Here is a 20655-nt window from a genome sequence, read left to right as displayed (position 1 = left end):
CTGAGAGTAACGGCACGGCTGGGGGGTCTGAGGCACGGGTACAGACACCAAAACCTCTGATTTTGCAACAAAAGCACACAAGGGGACGATTACCCCGACAGGAGCCATCCTGAACTAATCTGCCACCCTGAAAGCATGCTGGCCACCACCGAAGCTCTCCCAGCCCATTACGCAGATTTCCTGACTTATATACTGTGATAATAAAGGATCACAAATCCAAAGGATGATGTATTGAGGGGTTTATCCTCTGTGCTCTCCTGGGAAGTAGACCGCTGCCTCCATTTTACAGGCAGGCTACAGGAGACTGGGTTTGCTCCCCCGAGAACGCACCAGGAACTTGCAGCAGAGCGGGGACCTCACTTCTGGTCCCCCACGACCTCAGCCAGTATCCCAACAACGCCAGCTTCTCCTGTAACATTTATTCTGTATTAACCTCCATAATAAACCACATGTCTAATAATGGCCACTCCAGGAGGGCTAATCATGTTTTCATGAAGATTTAATCCATGGATAATTGTGAACTAAATTCTGATTTATCCTTTCAGAGGTGATTCAGAGGGGCAGCAAGCTTCCAGTCATGCGGTGGGGCTGCCCCTGCTGAGGGCCATCAGTGACGGAGAAGCCTACAGAAACACAGAGGATGGGCGAGCAAGGCAGAAGGACTTGTTTGTGCTGTAGGTGCCAGCAAACAGAGATCAGTAAGGCAAATTTCATGCCAATTATTTTTAACGTCTGGGAGCTGTTCAGCATTTTCACAAAATCAGTCACAAATTTACAAAGTAAAATGGAAAGAGATGTATGCGCTAGAACAGAGAGTCGGTGTCTCTCCCTGTCTCACGTCACCTCCTCCTTCCTCTCCCTTATTTGCTGTCTCCGTATCCTGACTATAGCACAACAGTCTGAAATGTCTTTAAAAAAAATTATGTAGTTCTGCTTGAGTCATATTATACTATACAAAACCAAATGTGAAATCTGTTTCTAGTATAAGCCATGAAATGTAGTATATTAGGGTCATGGCCTGAAACACATTGAACTGGATATGTTAGGTTTTGGGGTTTTTTTTAGCATAAACACTATTATTTTTTAAAAATAATCTCATAATCATATTTATTTCTTTAGTAAACAAAGGATTATTTTGCTTGCAAAAAGCACAAGCATTTAAATAAAACACAACTCAGATGCCTGCTATAGGGACCCACAATAAAACTGCTTATGACCTTGTCATTAGTCTTGTTTTCCATATTTTTCCAGCCTCAAACTACATACTAATAAGGCTTTTAGAAAGAAGGGATATGAATTTTAAAAAGCTTAGCTCTCTCTGTTTTGAACCCGAGTTCAGCTTACATTAACATTAGATGAATTTCCAACCAAATATTTTACTAAAACAGAAATGTGTGCTTATTCAGTTTTCTTTCTGCTACACTGAGAAGAAATTTAAAGCAGTATATAAGACACCTTACTTTGTTCCTTCAATATTTAATTACTTTTAGAAGGAAATAGTATTTCTTTGGTTAGAAAATGGCAAATACAGTTGACATAACGTACAGGGCTTAATTATATCTTGCACAAGCCAGAGTCTTACTGAAGAGCAGCGAAAGTGTATTTATACGACTCTAAGCCATGCAAAACCTCAGGGGCCAGCCCGTTGGGCAACTGCTAGATTTAACTCTCTCCAAGTCTTTTCCTCTTGTCTCACACGTGGCAAAAATTCCCCCAAATGGCACAGATTCACACGGCGGCATTCTGACAACACGGCACAGAAAGTCTCTCCCTCTTTTCCCGCTCCTTCCCTGCACTGCCCTCTCTGTCCAAGCACTGCAGAAAAGAGGAAAGGAGAGGCCAGTCTTGCTATGGTGACGATTACTGTGGTGCATTAATCCAAACTACAGCCATGGCCAAGTGACCTTAGCCTGAACTAGCCACGGCCGTTCCCCAGGACACACACCTTCATCCTTGCTCTGCAGGTCTTCGAGATCCAGCAATAAATCAGGCTCTTCAGCCAATTTCCTGCCAAATCCCGCTTAAATGTAACCACTCAACCATCACAGAATTGGGTTTTTTGAGTAGGCGCCCGACAACATAACTGCGTTTACTCAGCGTAGTACAGAACCTTCAGCCCAGACTAATACTGAAAAGGAAGGAGGAGAAAATGAAAAGGTGGGGAATTGCTGCTGCCAAAGATGATTTGGAAGAGGTGGGACAGAGACAGCTACTCAAGGAGCAGACCAGAAGAAATGTGTTTTCATGAAGCAGTCCCCAATTACAGTGGCACTGTGCAGCCCACCGCTGTATTTAGCTGAAGCAATACTGCTCTCACATTGTGAGGCAGGGACAGATCCTTCCTGCTTTTCAGCTGCGTGTATGAAACTAAAAAAGAAAGAAAGCATCTGTAACCTTCTATCTGAAATACTGAATGGTGCTGGCTTTTCACTCTTCAGCTGTGGGGAAGGGAAGACGCTGGCATTGAGCGGAGGGGACATTTGCCACCGCGGTGCCACGCTGTGCTTTGCTGCCCTGCTGGCCTGCGCTGCGCGTGAGCGTAAGTCCCTTATCAGGCAGCAGCAATGCTCCGGTCCTTGCTGTGTCGAAAGGGACCAAGTCCAAATCTCCCTCTGGAAGCCCCCCACGGAGCTGCAGGGCCATGCAGATGGCTTGCGGAGAGAAAGGAATCACTGCAAAAACCAGGGACGTCTTAGCAGCATGGCAGCAGCAGCCAGCGCGTGACTCCAGGTCTACGCTGTCACAAAAGAAATCTGAACTTAATCTTGTATTTCTCAAGAAGATGGTTGAATTGGGGTGTTGGTCGACAGCCGGCTGAATATGAGCTGGCAGTGTGCTCAGGTGGCCAAGAGGGCCAGTGGCATCCTGGCTTGTATCAGGAACGGTGTGGCCAGCAGGAGCAGGGAGGTGATGGTCCCCCAGTGCTGGGCACTGGGGAGGCCGCCCCTCGAATGCTGTGCTCAGCGCTGGGCCCCGCACCCCAAGGCGGCCGTGGAGGGGCTGGAGCGTGGCCAGAGCAGGGCAGCGAGGCTGGGGCAGGGGCTGGAGCACAAGGCTGGGGAGGAGCGGCTGGGGGAGCTGGGGGGGCTCAGCCTGGAGAAGAGGAGGCTGAGGGGAGCCCTCATCGCTCTCTGCAACGGCCTGAAAGGAGGCTGGAGCCGGGGGGGTCGGTCTCTTCTCCCAAGTAACAAGCGATAGGATGAGAGAGAATGGCCTCAAGTTGCACCAGAGCAGGTTTAGATTGGATATTAGGAAAAATTTCTTCCCCCAAAGGGCTGTCAGGGCCTGGCCCAGGCTGCCCGGGGCAGGGGCTGAGTCCCCATCCCTGGGGGTATTTAAAAGCCATGTAGACGTGGTGCTTAGGGACATGGTTTAGCGGTGGACTTGGCAATGCTGGGTTAACGGCTGGACTTGATGATCTTAAAGGTCTTTTCCAACCTAAACGATTCTATGATTCTATGACTTAGACTCTGGAGAGAGGGAGGCACCCTTCATTTGCAGGTTTTATTTCAAGTCAAGAGAGAGTATTAGCAGTGAGATGCAAACACAAGGTATATAACCTGCAGTATATAACAGAGCCAAGCGGTCACTTAAAAATACGAAAGTATGAACTCAGAGAACATTTCCCTCACTGGTGACCTTAAATCATTTCTCTCAGAGACGATCAAGGATCACTTGCAAGAAATTTGCTGCTGCTTGTGGTATTTTCTACCCAGACACCTCCTCTAGCAACACAAACAGTCTGACACCGCATGTAACTGTTAAAGGTTTGGGGAACACAGGCAAAAGAAGAATGAAATAAGAAAAAGAGCTTTGAAAACTTCTTACCTTGTGTCCATTGTGTTGCGACTTCTCTGCAACCAGAAACCTGACGATCGCCTCCCATCTGCCCAGGGCCTGGGGATCCCACGCGGTCACCATCAGGATCAGCTGCTTCGAGGGCATTTGCACCTGGTGGGCAGCATACATGGTCCCATCCGCTCTCACCTTGAAGTCCAGGCTGTTGGTTTCATACCGAACTCCCTTGTTACCGGCACAGTTATTAAATTTTACTAGAACAGAGAGCAAGAGACGGAAGAAACGTGTGAGATTGGTGTGATAAGGAAAGCAATCAAATACAAGTTTCAGACATTTAATTTTCACTGATGTCTCCTATATCTCTAATAACCATCAAGGAAATGATTTAACTGTTTCTTCGACCTTTCAGGAGTGCTCTTGTGTTTTATCTCTGTTCCCCAGGGAAGAAGTTGTAAGCCATTTTTAAAGTATTTGATACAGTTTCATTAGATCTCAAACACAGCTGTTCCCCATTTCTACAAGTGGATTTCTCCCTTGTCGCCATTATCTTTTAAATTCAACTGGAGTCTATTACCCACACTGTGGGTATTTTTTTGCACGAAATGTTCTCCATTTCCCTAACCCTTCAATAACCTACTTACCAGATAGGCTATTTGCACACTTAACTGAAATTCAAAAGCCCATAACAATTCCATTATCAGAAATATAAAACCAAAAAACTTAAACAAAGAAGAAAAATTAAAACCGTTCTGCGGATCGCATCCACTGCTGGAACCGGACCCCCCCAACCAGAGCTGCAATCCCACCCTGGCCGACCCCTCTAGACGTTACAGCTACCGCAAAGAACTGTAAAACTTCGCTTCGCAAACCACAACGTGTCATTTAAAAGCCTACGCTGTTAGATCAAAGCTCCCCAGTTGCTGATATTTTTATTTTCAGCTTTTTTCGGACAAATTCTTTTACAGTCTAGTTTGAAAACTATTTTTATTGGCATTATGAAACATGTCACATACATTAGGCTGGAAAAAAACCAAACTATTATATGACAAAATTGACAAATCTGATAGAAATTGAACCTGCGGCTAATCACACAGGAAACAAAACACTTTCTGCCATTCGAGTAATCCACGGGGCGGAACACACATGTGGTGAAGGAAAACATATTGTACCCGTAAAAACATCTCAAGTGAGTGAGAATGGATATACAGCTTTCTAGCTAGGATCGTTACAGGGGTTCTCATGCTGCGGCTTCTGAGTGCTTCTCAGCGATGCTCTTAGCCTGCCACGAGATAAGGAAGACCTGCCAGTCCAAGCCTCATGCAGCCTCAGCAGGCACTTAGTTTTTGCACGAGAAAAGCTAGGTCAGACGAATCTTACCTAGACTGGCTGCGGTGGGAGGAGAAGGGAGGCAGTGGCAATCCAGGCGAGAGGAGCTCCCGGGCCAGTTTTACCCCAGCCACCCCCTTCCACCCGTACCATAGCTGACTGCTTCACAGTGCTGCTTTGAGCTGAATCAGGGACTAACCTGGATTTAAATAAAAATATCTGAGGGGTGGTGCAGGTGAAAGAAAAAAGCAGCCAGGAAACTGCTCAACCAGTCCGGCTGCCAAAGCCCCTGGTACCATCACAGTACAGAGAAATAAGGAGCAGACTGCAGTGGAGGAAGGGAAAATCCATCCCCTCCTTCACCAAACTGCACCTCTCGATAACCGGGTGCTGTGATCCTGTTGTAACTATACATCTTACAAAGGCTCTCCATGCTACGTATTTATTGAGACCACATTCGTACATTTTTTTGTGTGTGGTGGGAACCGTAACCTAACGCTGCAGTAGTTTCTGGGCACAAACAGCAAATGTCACACACTGATTTATGAAAAAGATGATGGATAAAGTTATCCAGTATATACAAAACCCAGGGGTAATCCTTTTAAGCAATTTCATTGTCATAGATTACATCATTAAAATCTTGTTTAATCTGGAATCCAGGGAAAACAAAAGTCCCTCAGTTTTGTTTCAGAAAGCGGAGGTTTGCCCATTTTTACTTTTCACTGTAGCTCAGACTGCAGCAAATAACCTCCACGCCTGCCTCATCTGTAATGCTCCAGTCAAGACATTTGACCAGTTATCTCTGCTTTCCATCTCCAGAAGCACAACAAATGTGTTTCAATGCAACAGGAAGCAGCACCTCCTGCATTACTCAAAGTTTAAATGAAACTTTGGTCCCAGTTTTTTAAGGGACAGGGTATTACTTAATTGCTACTTTGACCACAGGTGCTCTTGGCACCCTTGCTTTCAGTCACTGAGTGTCAGAGCACAGGGCAGATATTCAGGAGGAGGGGATCTCTGTCTTACGATGGTGAGAATTCCATCCAGTTAAACAAATGAAGAGGAAAGCCTACAGGATTGAGTTTTCCATAGTTACCAGAAAAGCTAGGAATTATCTCAAACTTCAAAGCTCAGGTGTACAAGTTGGAAGCCAAAGTTAAAAAAAATAAAACATGACTGTGTTGAGGCTTCAAACTTCAGCATCGTCAGAGCTGGAGCTCGGGCCCTTCTCGAGGTGCCATGTGCCACGCAGCACACGGGCCATCCCACCCAAACCCAGCCCGCGCTGAGGCTACCAGTCCACGCTAGCAAGCCAATGCTCTGGCTTTGAGGTCAACTGGCCCACAATAGCTCATCTCCTGGAGGCCAAAATTTCTTATCCCTCAAAACAAGGTTTCACTTCTAAATGGCCTGCTGGGGACAACTCATGGTCACCACTAACTCCAAAACCCTGCAGTGCTACCATCAATCTGACCGTATGGGCAACCCCAGGTCAGTTCTCAGACCCATTCCAGGCCCTGCTCGCTTTAACAGTAAAGACAGTTTTTAGATTAGTCTGAAAAACAAAAATTCATGAAAGCACTGAATGAGGTTAAACACACACACGGTTTGGTGGCACCTACAAGAACCAACGCTGCACGCCTGGAGAAACCGGGATGCTTCAGAGGCCTGCGAGGCGGCTGGTGCTGCCAGGGGAGGTCCCCCGCACCCCTGGGGACCACCCTGCTGCCACATCTCCTTCACCTCTCAGGGATTTCTGCAAATCTCCCCCGCGTTCACAGCTATAATAAATATGTGTGAACACATCGAGTGCTTCGCTGCTAATATGTTATTTATTTTCAGCTCCATGCCATCAGCGTTGTTAGAAATGAGGTACATCAGTTGGTGTATTATTGCAGTCCTCTGCTGTATAATGGCAATGCAAAAAGTGAGTTCCGTCTATACCTCCTGAAGTACCCACATATCATACACAAAAAGACATTTGAAGAGGAGAGAAAGAAGTGATAATGACTGCACATTAAAAACAATTCAGAGCTTACTTTGATTTTATTGAGATTAAAAGAAAGCCCTACAGTGTACTAGTAGTCTGAAAGAAAAAAAAAACCAACCCCTTCCTATACGTGTATGTAGTGATTTCAGTATTCAAAGTACTTAAACATCTGCTTAAGACACAGCGCATGGCTCCAATATGCTGCTCTGGCGTCATATGTCACTGTGTCGACTTTTATGCTCCATTATCTAAAAATGGCTACCTCTTAGACAAAGTCCCTCTGTGACTCGCTAATTACTTCCATTAGTTTAAAACAAACTTGACTAGAGACAGAGAAAATCCTGAGAGAAATTAAGTCTAATTTTTTAAACAAGCAACGTCTCTGCTCCACATTGCTCTTCTCAGGTAGCACAGGTAGATGAATACTCAGCAACGAATTAACACAGCCAGCTCCTCTGCGAAGAGTCCCTAGGAGCTGCTAACACAAAAAGGCTTCAAGGACGTATGGATTCCATAACGTTTAGTCACTATGAGGGACGGCACCTTGCCCCGCTGCCCGAACAGCGGCGAACAGGCCACGGCTCGCCCGAGTGGCTTTGCAGAAGATCTCAGCCACGCAGGGGAGACAAGTCAGAACCTCATCAGAGCCGGAACGCCAGGGATCACCGTGTCCAGCTGCTGCCAGGTACAACCGTTGCTATCGCTCTAGGCGCTGTTCGGGCGCAGCGCAGAAAACACATCGGCAGCACAGCACAACAAACGGCTCACCCTTTCACCGCATGGCTGCAAGGGCTCTCATCAGAAATCCTGTGCTCATCCTCCTTGCCGCCCTGTGAAAATGATTCCTCGGGACGTTACGTGGCTACTGAGATGCACTGTGATATACATACACACACACACATATACATCATATATGTATATATATTATATTTTTCCAAATATATGTGTATAGGTTTGGGAAAAAATATAATAAATACCATAGCTCAAGAAAAGGAGATCTCGTCGGTATTTTCAAATTCCGCCTCTTACCTCTACTCTTTGCTCTCATGGAAACAGGAATTAAAATTTCATCCAATGGCAGAAAACTTCCTTTTTTTTTTTCTCTTTTTCTCCTTTAGAAAGCTCTAAGTCTATGTAATTTGCAGTTGATGCAACTCTTGACTTTAAAATAATTTAATAAATAAACAAACAAACATTGGCTCTGTTTACTAGACTTCGATCTCTCTGTGGACACAAATCCATCTTTCTTTGACCAGTCTGAAGTCTAAAGAACACTGCATGAATTTAACATTCAAAAAGCTGCAGCATCAGTAATTAGGATTTCAAATAAACAGCAGAGCCACACATCTGTCATTTTTACAGGATGGTAAAAAAAGAAAACTTTTTTTAATATACTCTGGAAAAATGTTCAGTGATGCTTATCGAAAGCTTATGCTGGAAACAGCATCAAATGCCTGATGAAAAGAAAACCAAGAAGGCACCCTCATTAGCAGGCTTTTAGGTTTAACCCTTTACCCTCATCATTTTTAATTGCTTCTCTACGAAAGGAGGAACTACGACGATTTGATATGCTGAAATAGGTATTGAGTGCTGGGCACAGAAGCTGCAGGAGTCTGCAGCAAACTGCTGGGCATCTGAGAAAAAAAAAAGTATCTTTCTTCAAAAAAGACACAGGGTGAAAAAAAATTCAACAAGTTTTGCATTGTTCCCTTTTATTATTTGTCTTGTTAAGCTAGCTGGACAGAGTCAATGATCAAGTGAGGATCTTGAAAGATGTATGAATACACTGAACCTCCTTACCCCCCAAACGTCTGAGAAATATATTGAATTTAATAGGACTATAAATGGTATAAACCAAAGAATTCACTTTAAGCCTTATCCTTCTGGATTCTCCTTTAACTTCCCCTAGTCCATTAAAAAGTGCCCCCTCTGGCAAGCTGCACAGGGCTGGAAGAGCAGGAGGGATAATACTTATTTATTAGGATATACCCCCTGGTGGGACACCATGCCACAGTTCAGGACATGGGTCCCTTCAGGACTCTTTTTCACCATGGTTTTGAGGATTATCACTGCAAAGATGTTTCTTTCCTGATGAACTTCAAAGCAGCAAATACACAGCACTATTTACAGCAGGATCCTGTCCGCTTTTCAAGTCGTGTCTCTTGAACAGCTCCCTTTACACCCGGCGCGACTGCGATAAACCTAAGCCGCCAAATCCACCCCTCGCACCACTTCTGCGAACACCATTAAGATGAGGATGGCTTAACTGTAACCTTTGGAAATTTCAGATATTCAGGTAACCTGCAGAGTCCTGAGCATGTACAGAAACGTCCCTTTTGCGTGATCTTTAGCAAATCACTTGTATTCCTGCCCTGGCGCTTCTGCCCCAACGCTCCCATACGTCTGCACTCACCCGTCTCAGGCTTCTGCAGGGCGGGTGGCAGTCCTGGCCAGCATTCCCCTGCCCGTCACCACACCAGAAATTAAAAAAAGAACAGCTTCCTAGTGGATAGGAACCTGTTGTCTAAGACGAGGCATGAAACCATTCCATTAACCAAAAAAATGTACGTATTCCCGGGCACCCTGTGAGTGCATTACATTCTCGCAAACTGATTTCTCCATTAAGTGCTAATGTGAAACAGAGCGCGCTCTGCTTCGTTGGAAAGCTTCATTTATTTGAGAGAGTAAGTACGTAGGATAAACTTTTACATGGCCACACTTTCGAGGCATCTTTCTTTACGTTCACGCAACCCCTCTGCAACTCCGTGAGAAAACTGTTTTACAGCAGTGGGAACAACTGCAGTCAAGTGAATTCCTCACGGCCGCGCTGGAAATCCCCAGCAAAGCTGGGAGCTGAATCCTGAAATTCAGGCTCCCTGTTTCTCATTCGAACTGCCAGATCACACTGTCTCCATCACCCGCATATAGGTTAACCAAATACAAGATAAAAACTTAAAATGCGAAAATGGACTTTTACAGGCACTTCAAAAAGGAAACAGGGGCAGATTCTCAGTCCTACAAACCACTGGTGTATTTCCAAATTAGCACTGGGCTAAAAAAATTAAGAAATGTCACACAACTTATTATTGCAATTGTTTTGTAAACAGGAATCCTATGAACAAATGTAAATACGTGGTGGAGTTCTGGGACTAAAATGTCTCATCTACAAAAAGCTAATGCTGAAAGGAAGCTAAGAGGATTTTGTTTCTCTTGTACTAAAGGATGAACGTATCCAGGTACAACAGGCTTTTCGACCACTCTGGAAGAACCCGGAGACGTTGCTATTTCAGTGTTCTGTGGAAACAAAACCCGACTTGAGCCATTCCATTTACGCGCAATGATACATCTAAGTCCGGAGTCCTGCTTCTGTCCCATTCCTACAGTGACTCCCATACTATCATACAATACACAACCAGATCTGCTCCTCGCAGTCAGTAAAATGCTCAGAGCCCTTCTCCTTTTGCACAAGAAAAACAATGCATAAATAGGAAAAAAATGATGGTTGTAAAACCTGATGGAGACAATGTATAATTTTCATCCTCCCATTACTAATTTTATAGGTTACATTTTCAACCATGTCCCCATAAAAAATATTACACTAATAAACTCTTAGTGTCTTTATTTAATATTTATAGCACTGTGGGAGAACCAAACTCTACCGGTAAAAGGTAAAAACAGCAATTCAAACAGCTACTTCAGAGTCTAATAAACATATCCCTAGTGATCAAGTTTAAGAGTACACAGTTTAAGAAAATGCTTTGATACAAAAAACTGTTGGAGATAAATGAATGTATGCTGGTTGGTGTATGAATGTATATAAGTATGTGCATGCCCACACCTTCGGCTTCACGAAGCACTGATTATTCATTAAATGTTCTCAGAGTAAAAAGCAAAAATAATGAAAGAGTTGGTAGAATTAATGAACTGTCCCACAGTCTATCATCTGCTGAAAATATTTAGCATGACTTAGCATGTTCTTAATGTTATTTTCTTGCAATTAATGGTACAGAAATCTGCTGCAATTTTACCCGTTTTCCATATCTCAGGTCAATGTGAAACATTACATCCAATTTTCCAGTGCATTATTTATGATCTCTGAGCTATGACTGCTAATATTTGCCTTACTGGAATAATAATAAATTACCATAACAATTTACCATATGTAATTATGTTAAACAAAATCTTTCTTTATTTATCTTCCTGTAATCTTCAGTCACAGTGAATGCTCCTATACAGAATACGCAATAATACAACATTCCCAACATTCCCAACCTATTATGTGCTTGTTAGAAGCGACTCCATGTGCTAGTCAACAGGCCACACCTCCGAATCAGCAAATGAGTAGCAATCTACCTCCAGCAGCAAGTAAGATAGATTTGAAATGGCACATAAAAGTATTTTACATTTAAAAGTACATTTTGAATTTCCTCACTTTCAATTCCAAAGCTCAACCCCCTCCACGATCAAATTATCCACGCGGGTTTTGGGCACACACTAGTAAACTCCTAACTACCTCGTGTTCATTTGCAGGCTGTTCTGCTTTCATGAAGCCAGGACTGCCTCCAATAGCTTTTATGGGGAAACCTGCAAGCCTTGCTCATGCACAAGTCATTTATTAAAAAAAATAAAATATTTCTGTGGGCAGAACTACATGGAAAATTCATCTTTTCATTTCCAGAGCCACCTAAACGCTTTCAACACCTTTTCCAGCTTTATATTCACTTTTAATAGCTCTTGCTTACACAGGGTTTCTGTTTCCATGGCCAGATAAAAAGAAAAGGAACAATGCATTTCAACACACTGAAATCGGGATCCTTTAGAAACTCATTCTGTCACCTGTACAGTCAGCCAGTAGCAACGAGGAGTTGAGAGTACATTAAAAAAAGATCTAAATCCCATTCAAACAAAACAAAACCAGCCCGACAGTAAACAAAACCCAATTCCCAGACACTGCCTGCCTCCTTCATATTCCCACCAGTGCTATTTTTCATTTACGGGAAGCCAATCCAACTAAAATACATGTTTTTAAAGAAGAAAAAAAAAAAAAAAAAGAAGTATATTTCACTTTTGGTATTGGAATTGGAGGGGAGTACAGACCCCTGGAGAGCAGGACTGTAGAACATGATAGAAAAGATGAATCACTCTGGCAGCAGCCAGCCAGCCATTAATTTTCAGCAAGCCAGGAGTTGGTCCAATTAAACCGGGCTCCTTTCTCTACATTAACATGCTTTACTCAGTTTTTTCCCAAAGCTAAAACATCAGCTCGAGACCCCAAAGGCTCTTCTATTTAGGATCAATCAATCTACCTTGCTGCACTGTAAAACATACACTGTCAGCTCTGAGGCTAGCTCAAAAAAGAGCAACGGTGGAAAAATTTGATAAATTGACATGTTCTGGCAGTTAGTAGAGGGATTCTTCCTACACTGTCACTTATTTTTATCTGATTAGAAACAAGTATTAGTAAAGGGAATATTCCCCTCTATTCTTTTCCCGGTATTTAGCATTGGGCTAAAGGAGGAGTCTTTTCATCCCCAATTTTCTAAATCCAAGCCAGAAGCTTCCTACCACAAAGGCAGAGAGATGCAACCCACATTTCAGAGGGGAGTCAGTTTAAACTGGATTTGCATGATGTGGAACTCACATTCAAGCCTCTTCTCCAGCCCAGGAACACGAACGTGCATCTCTTAGTGCCCCGCGTTAAAGACGTTATTCGCCGCTTTCCACATTTTTATGCTCAGGGCTTTACTGTGGGTGTGCAACCTCACCTCTGGGTTGCCAGCAACCTGCTTTTGCAACGATTGCTTTATTTGGGATTTCCTTGCCCATTTGAGATCCTGTCACTCTCTCTCCACCCTACTGAGACATTTCAGAAATGAGTAACTAATAATGAGCCAGGGACTGATGCCAGAGGCCGGTAAGGACACTTACATGGTCTGAAGTCCCCTGCAAAGCAGCACCCCGAGCTGGGATAACTCGGAGGATTACCCCTTTCTTTGGTAAATGCCATAGTAACTATGCCGTTGGCTTCCATTCTTGCTTTCAATAGACTTCTTTATCCTTGGTTAACAAAGCTTTCACAGTAGTTCCATTACGACAGCCCTCTGTTCTTAACAGTAACATGGATAAAAAGCCACTGGGATGTGCAGCTGATATTTCGGCTTCGGATTAAAAGGCTAATAAAGACAAGCCTGGTTTGGGTAATCTTGCAAATACCAACTGCACCACACCTTTTGGCAAATGCTGAGTTTTTACAGGCAACCATTTTTGTTCTTCGCTTTTCTTTAAATTCCACGCATCCGTAGGATAGTACTGAGGTTCACTATGGCACTAATGAGATCATTTTGCAATTAAAGGCTAAGTAGAAACAAACCTCTCGCCACTCTACAGGAGAGTTTGGGTTCTCTGATTAAGCAGCAGTAAATAAACCCGTTTCACTCGTGGTCCTGGTGCACAGGCTTTCTATGATTAACTCTTCAAACAAGATGGACTGATTGACCCCATGGATTAATCAATGAGCTTCTCAGCTTCAGAGCAAAGTGCAAGTTGTGGGAGTTACCTGCAGTAGGATGTGTTTTAATTATTATTACTACAGCACACAGTAAATAAATCCCAGGGCACTTTATTTGGAGGTTTTACCCTCAGTGCTAATGATTTTAACAACACTCTCATGTTTGTCAAACTACCTACATGGGAGAAGATTTTAAACACCACTACGCATTTCTTGAGGAAAAACTACAGATTTTATGGTAGCTTAATGTGATTATTATAAAGGGAGGAGCCTATATAATTGTAGGGCAATCTCTAGGTTACAACAGCTGCTCACCCATCTTACCTGTTGGCAGGAGCATCCCTGGGAGATGCTATAGGGCGGCTGGGGCTATATTTGAGAGAAACCCCCGATGTGCTGCACCCAGCACCTTCTCCCCAGCACTGCCAGGCAGAGCGGAGAGCCCGGCCCTGCTGGTACCAGGCACGTCCCTACCTTCGGAGCAGTGGTGGGAAGCAGGCAAGCGCACACCCAACTCCTGCACAACCGCAGCCATCCCTGCCAGCTCCCACCCGCCCCGCTGACGGCGACCTGGCGGCCCTGGGGGGTCCCTCCTCTCTGTCACAGATCTCTTTTCAACTTGCCAGAACTGTGTTTGAAAGACATGGGGAGCTGCAGGAAGATTTTAGGGAGAAAAAAAACGTGAACACACGCCATTTGCAGCCTAGGAAAGGAGAAAAAGAAGTTGAAAAGAGATGCTCCAACCGGAGCCGTGTCAGATAGCCTCAGGCTCCTCTCTCCTCACACTCTTCAAAACCAACAAACTCTCAACACCTAGAAAGAGAGGCTGCACACGTCAGGGGGGAAAAAAAAATCAGACACACCAGTAAAGACACTGAACTCCTCATGGACTTGACTTGCATGTAAACACCAGCAACTTTGGGCTTGACTGTTCTCGTCTCCCTTAGCCTGGCTCAGGAGCAAACATGCACTGAGCCAGGGAGTCAAACCACAATGCAGTAAATGAACAGATGTTTCAGGCAAGAATATTAGAAATGGAAAATTTTGTTATCTGTAAGAATCAAGGCAGGGTAGCTATATTTAACCTGCAGCTGCTGTGCACCTCTGCTCATCTGCCTGCACAAAAAGCAGCTGCAGTCCTTACCTTCACCTGTAGCCTACACAAGTCTTCAGGTTTCACGAGAAATTAATATTATGTGGAACAAAACGCTGTTTGGTACCTGGTGGGCTCAACTGCTTTGACATTTGGACAAATTCAGAGAGCTTTATTTACAGATGGAGGCTCTGGGTTCCGTTTCTGGCACTCGGTCAGAGGGAGCAGGAGAAGAAAAAGTGGCCTCGATGCCAAAGCTGCACTTGAGCGGGTAACAAATATTGGGCAAATTGAGAGACGGCAGGGCTGGATTGCTGCAGAGAGCCATAGCGTCCTGCCCCAGGGCCGGGCTCCAGTGTACACTGAATTTATGGGAAATTCACCCACGGAGCAAGACATTAATTGGAAAAGCAAAACCACAATAAAACACAGCTCCACGCTCTCTGGTGTTGGTCATCACTGAATAAAAATGAACCTCCTGGCCTCTGCAGCCACCCTTGAACAGGCCGTGTCCTGACAACTGCGTCCTCGCAGCCGTGGCGCTCGGCTGCCGCTGCTTCCGAGGAATGAGGTTTACTGGAATCGTCCCTTTCCTCTTTCACGTTTACCCCTCTGCCCTTCTTACTACAGTGGTCTCCAACAGAAAGGCAGCACTCCCCTCACCTGAAGAATGACCTCGGGATTCAACTAGCAACCCTACATTTAACAGAGTGCTTTTGGCAGGGCTCGGTACCGTCAATTAAAACAGAGGGAGACTAAAGCCAGTAAATTAGAGAACGTGACAAATGCAGCACAAAGCACTGATGATCCCAGAAGGTAAGAAATTTAGTGTTAAAGTAAAGAAACAATAGGGAAGTCCAAGACATTTCAGAGTGTAGTGAATCAAATTAAATTGCCTGAAATTCCACATGGAATACATTTGACAAATTTCTTTCCCCCTCTTCAGCTTTCTGTTTGAGATGAACTGTCGTCTGGCAGCTTCAAACGTCTGGCACAGCTTCAGCTTCAGTTTGCTGGGGCTGAATCCAAACACGAACCTGAACTTTACCAGTTCTGCTCTTTTTGTAAACATACTTGCTGTGGCTGCCAAATGCTTTCCAAAAGCACACAAAACCCAGAATCCAAAAGGAAAACATTGTCTTGCTGCAATAAAATTTGCATTTTACCACCTTTCGGTAGCATCCCACGTGCAGAGGCGTCGGTCGGTCAGAGCCCACCTTGCCCTGTATTTCCCCACACAATCTGAAAGGGGACTGGAGAGCAGGGGGTCCCGCGGGAGGGATGCATCTCCCCCGCAGCCGGGACGAGTCCATCCCGCGGTGCCGCAGCCCCGGCAGCGCCGGTGCCACTTCCTCCCCCAGGGCTGCGTGGGCAGCTAATAATACAACAATTAGCAGTAGGATTCTTCAGACGTGCTGGATAAGACAAGCAGTAAAATGTCATTATACACGTGTCACTGATAGCGAAGACCAGTTTAGATTACCCCAGTGAGTAGTCTCAGGAACAAATTCATTTTAAGGTAGGGAAATTCAGGCAGAGACAGATATAAAGAGGGTTATGATCAAATTGCTCCTGAGCGCAGCTAGCAGCAGCCTTGATATATCGGATTTTTTTTTTCACTTTGCTTTTAAAACAGAACTGTTTTTGCAAGACGCTTACAACAACGGCACATTTCTTTGAAGCAGGATGCGATTCTCCACCAGCAGCACCCCACTACCTGCGCGGATTCTCTTTTACAGAAAACAAATTCTTTCTTCTTCCATTTTGAAGCTTTTTAAAACCACCAAGGTCGATAAACTATCCAGCCGCAGAAGGCTAAAACGAGGCCACCTTTAGGCTGAAGAGCAGCAAATGACAGAGGTGTGTGAATTCTGGCACAAGACACGCAGGCAAGCAGGTGCTATTAGAAACGCGTATTTTATTGTCCACAAAGCATCGGCCTCACCTACGAGCACCACATGGAGTTCCACCACTGCCCAAAATAGACAACATCTGGTTCATATAAACTCTGATTTATTGCATGTCTTCTCTCCCCTTAGATTTTAATTATGAGTAGATCTTGTAACTATTATATTTGTATTTGTTTTATCCATCTACATGTTTTTCTACGCTATTAACTACAAACTGAAAGCTCTTTCTAAAAATAGTACAAAAATATACGTAAAATATGCATATGGCCTTTATTAAGGAAACCCCTATACTGAATTTTTACATGAAGTAAAAGTACCACTGAAACCACTGACTAGCACGCAAGCCTTTACCTGATTTCCTGAACAGGATGAGACTGAAGAAATTGCTTTTTATTACAATAACATCCCAAAGAAAATAGAGTACAAAACTGCCTACTGCTCCTGATGTTAACCAGCGTGATAATGAATAAAAATCGCTCATTATTGCACCACTCGGACCGCTCCCGGGAGCCATTTGAGGGGGTGTTGAGCCAGTTTCAATGGTCAGGTGTCAACATCTTAAAGAACCTCTCTAAGGCTGCACTTTCTCAGCAGAAGAGACAGATCCAGACTGTGCCTGAAGAATAAAACAGTCTTTCTCCCCTGGGAAAGAGTAATACAATCAGGAATGCAATAGTTGGAAGCCTTCATATTGAGAGTTTTTTTGTCTAAGTTTTTTTTTTTTTTTCCCAGTGAAACTCTTGATCTTTCTGGGAATAAGTTGATTTATAAGTGACTTTTTAATTTGTACGGCTGAATAACTACCACCATAAAAGAACATACAGTGCAATAAATAAATACCACTTGCAAACTTCAGAACTCTCTGCCACCGCTTCATCCATCAAAACTAACTCTGTAAAAAACAAAGGATGTGACAACCCCCAGCTCGCAAAAAGACTGAAATCTATTTCTGGAAATGTCGTAACATTTCCATTAAATGATCGAATCCTCTGGAAAGGTTTAGCGGTCCTACACAAACAGCCTCCACAAGGACCAGTAGCCCCTGGCCCTGCAAGCCCAGCACACTGACTGGGCAGCTCAGGTCCAAGCACTTAGGCAGAAATCCCGTCCTACTCCTGGCACAGAATTTCTGGGAACACGATGGAAAACAGAAATTGCCACAGATGTCTGAATCGCTGAAATGGGAAAGCAGAACGGGCTGATAGCTGAGTTTCCCTCGCGCCAGTGTCAGCCCACAGCGTGACCCGCAGGCTGAACCCTCCTCTGCACACCAACCAACCCTCGAGGTGGAGTAATACGAATGCAAGAAATATCTTGGCTCTGTATCTGTTTTTTAATTAAAAAGTTTTGCATGTAAACAGATACTTTCTCTTCTTCCAAATCCACACTGACATCCACTACTTATCATTCTGAAGTGATCGCTAGAGGAAACATGATTAAAAAAATATCATATTCCATGGAAGTTTTCTCAGTATTGCCCATCATCCTGCTGTCTGGTCGCCTTTCACATCAGCTCAATTGTGAGAGTTTTAAGCTGACATCAAAAAGTCAGGCCACTTGAAGACATAAAAGTCAGCTATGAGATTGTCATTTGATTTCTTATTTATTTATTTATTGATTGGTTGAAAAAGAAACATCGACTGGCTGATATATTTTAAAGGTTAAACGAGCGTGATGAATGATATCAAAGAAAGCCCTACCAAACCTTGATTCCCACTTCTTTTACAAACTACACAGACACCAAGAGCCTAAAGCTACAACGATCCCAATTTCCCGACAGGTACCACAGAGCGATGGAGACACTCGAGCTGGAGCCCACCCTCTGCGCACAGATGTGAAGGGAGCAGGTGGCACCGACGCCCGGAGGACGCTGCGTTGGCTCTTACGTCCTCTAACCAACACCGGTAGCAGCACTTCAACACTTCCAAGTCACACGTTTGCAGTTTTTTCAAAACCAGGCCTCAGTAAGGACTGTCAGCTACCGCTGTCAGTAATGTCTAGCTCAATGTGAACGCTTCGTTAGTAACGTGAGGAAATTACACCTTCAGGTTTATTCTAACTACTAAAATAAATCTTTTCACAGAACACGTATGCATTCATTTATATTGCACTGCTATGACCACAAGTTTTAACTTTTACTACTTAATTATTCATCGTGGATCAGGTCTCAATTTAAGCTAATATGCAAAGATGAGGAAGACTGGGCACTTAAGTTTATCTCAGATTTTTTCCAATTAATTCAAGTAGTTCATTAATCACATTACATTTCTACTATGTGATAAGAAAGAAAAAAACCAACCAACCAACCATCCAAACAACAAAAACCCCCTCCCTTTATAGAAAAAGCAGGATATTCTACAAAATTTACTTGCATGAATAAACTCCATTAAACCAATTAAAATATTCACATATAGGGATGGCTCATATTATTGACTCAGCCCACAAGGGAAATTGTTCTTCTTTTTTGCCTTTAATGTCTACAATATTATGAGTGAATTGACCTAATAACAGATTATATGATGGAGATTGGCACAGGTTTCATGAAGAATTTTGCCTGGAAATACGAAATTGTCCTAAATTTCCCTCCTGTTCCATAGCTGCAGTGACAATAAATGGTACATCAACCAGCAATTTCATATCTATTACCAGGTGCTAGACCTGAATTAATCAAAAACAAAACTTCCACCCCCCTAAATGTCTACTACAAGTAACCTTGTTCTATCTTTTTTTTTTAATAAAAAACTTGGGAAAAGTTGAAATAAGAAACAAGAAAAATATTATTCAGTCCATAATTCATACAGTTTTAATGACATTTCTGACCTTTAAAACAAAAAGTATGAACAACTCACACAGACCATTGGGCAAATAGAAAAAGTAACAAGAAAAGCCAGCAAAGAAAAGAGGAACTAACCATGAGGAATCCTCTGCGGCTCCAATACGCCAACATTTCTACTCCGTAAAAATAAAACACCATCAAAACTTCACCAGCCACTGCCCTCACTTTGTCTGAAGAGACCTCCTATTGCCCACCCAGTTGTTCCCTCGATGACTCTAATGTCCAACAGCTTCTGATAAGTAGTCTTGTACTAAGGACATATCACTGTTTGAAATGCGGTCGCCAAAACAGAATATTATTTTCTTTTTCTTGCATGTAAATACTAGCAAGAGCCCACACTCTGTCATCTGAATTAGTTACTGAAAATTGCCCAGAAGCAGATACGAACTTTAACGAACCCTCCTGATTCATGTTCCTTGATATATTAACAACTTTATCGTGTCTGTATAAACCATCAGGGTCCTGGGCTTTTAAAGATACCCCATACTTCGCTACTGAAATATGTGGCCTTGATCATTTTTGTGCTCAAGCACAGGCATTGCTTGATGCTCCGTCGCTACACTTATATGCACAAGTCAGTTAATTATGCTGCTAATTATTTTACTTAGCCATTTGCCATTGCCCTTGTCTGACTCGAGCGTACGGTTGGCATGGTGAACCCATCTCGCAATCAAGTCATTACACAGAGGATGGGGCAGACATCAATCTCCACTGAACCCCAACCAGCCACACCACCAGCCCTGAATGAGGATGATTCAGATCTGTACGATTAACCTTGACACTTTTCTGAAAGTTTATAAAAAATCAAACACAAATGAGCAAATTTTTTTGTTGAACCTGGCTGCCATGGGCAAGTCCTTCTTCTTTGCAGGACTCTCCTCTGTGAATGCACCTCCCAAAACACTGTGGCCTGTGTCCTCATGTGGTGAAAATGAGGTCACGGAGCTGCGCTAGGAGCCCCCACCACTGCAGGTGGATGGGAAGGCGGGGTGTGCAACAGGGCAAGCAATGCTGAAGTGCTCTCCTCTGTGTGCCCGTGGCTAGGACACCTGCATGGCACCTACCTGCAGCACACTTGGCTTGACAGCTGCTTATTTCCTTGAGCACCAAAGGGATTGAAGCTGGAAAATGAAAAGGTAGTGGGGAGGAACGCAACCATCTGGGGAAGATCCCCCCAACCAGTAGTTTCAGAAA

General features: G+C 43.8%; 1 protein-coding gene across 1 annotated transcript in view; it reads right to left on the bottom strand.

The window, feature by feature from the left end:
- CDH4 (cadherin 4) overlaps positions 1-20655 on the bottom strand; it is a gene marked incomplete at both ends in the record, with an annotated part of 463510 nt that overhangs the window by 175852 nt on the left and 267003 nt on the right. The window contains one exon of the mRNA XM_082326152.1: positions 3829-4052. Coding sequence (XP_082182278.1) covers positions 3829-4052 — 224 coding nt within the window. The remainder of the gene's footprint in view (positions 1-3828; positions 4053-20655) is intronic.

The sequence above is a fragment of the Platalea leucorodia genome (genome assembly GCF_965183815.1).
Source record: "Platalea leucorodia genome assembly, chromosome: 13".
Classification (NCBI taxonomy): Eukaryota; Metazoa; Chordata; class Aves; order Pelecaniformes; family Threskiornithidae; genus Platalea; species Platalea leucorodia.
This window is presented reverse-complemented; position numbering and strand designations above follow the sequence as displayed.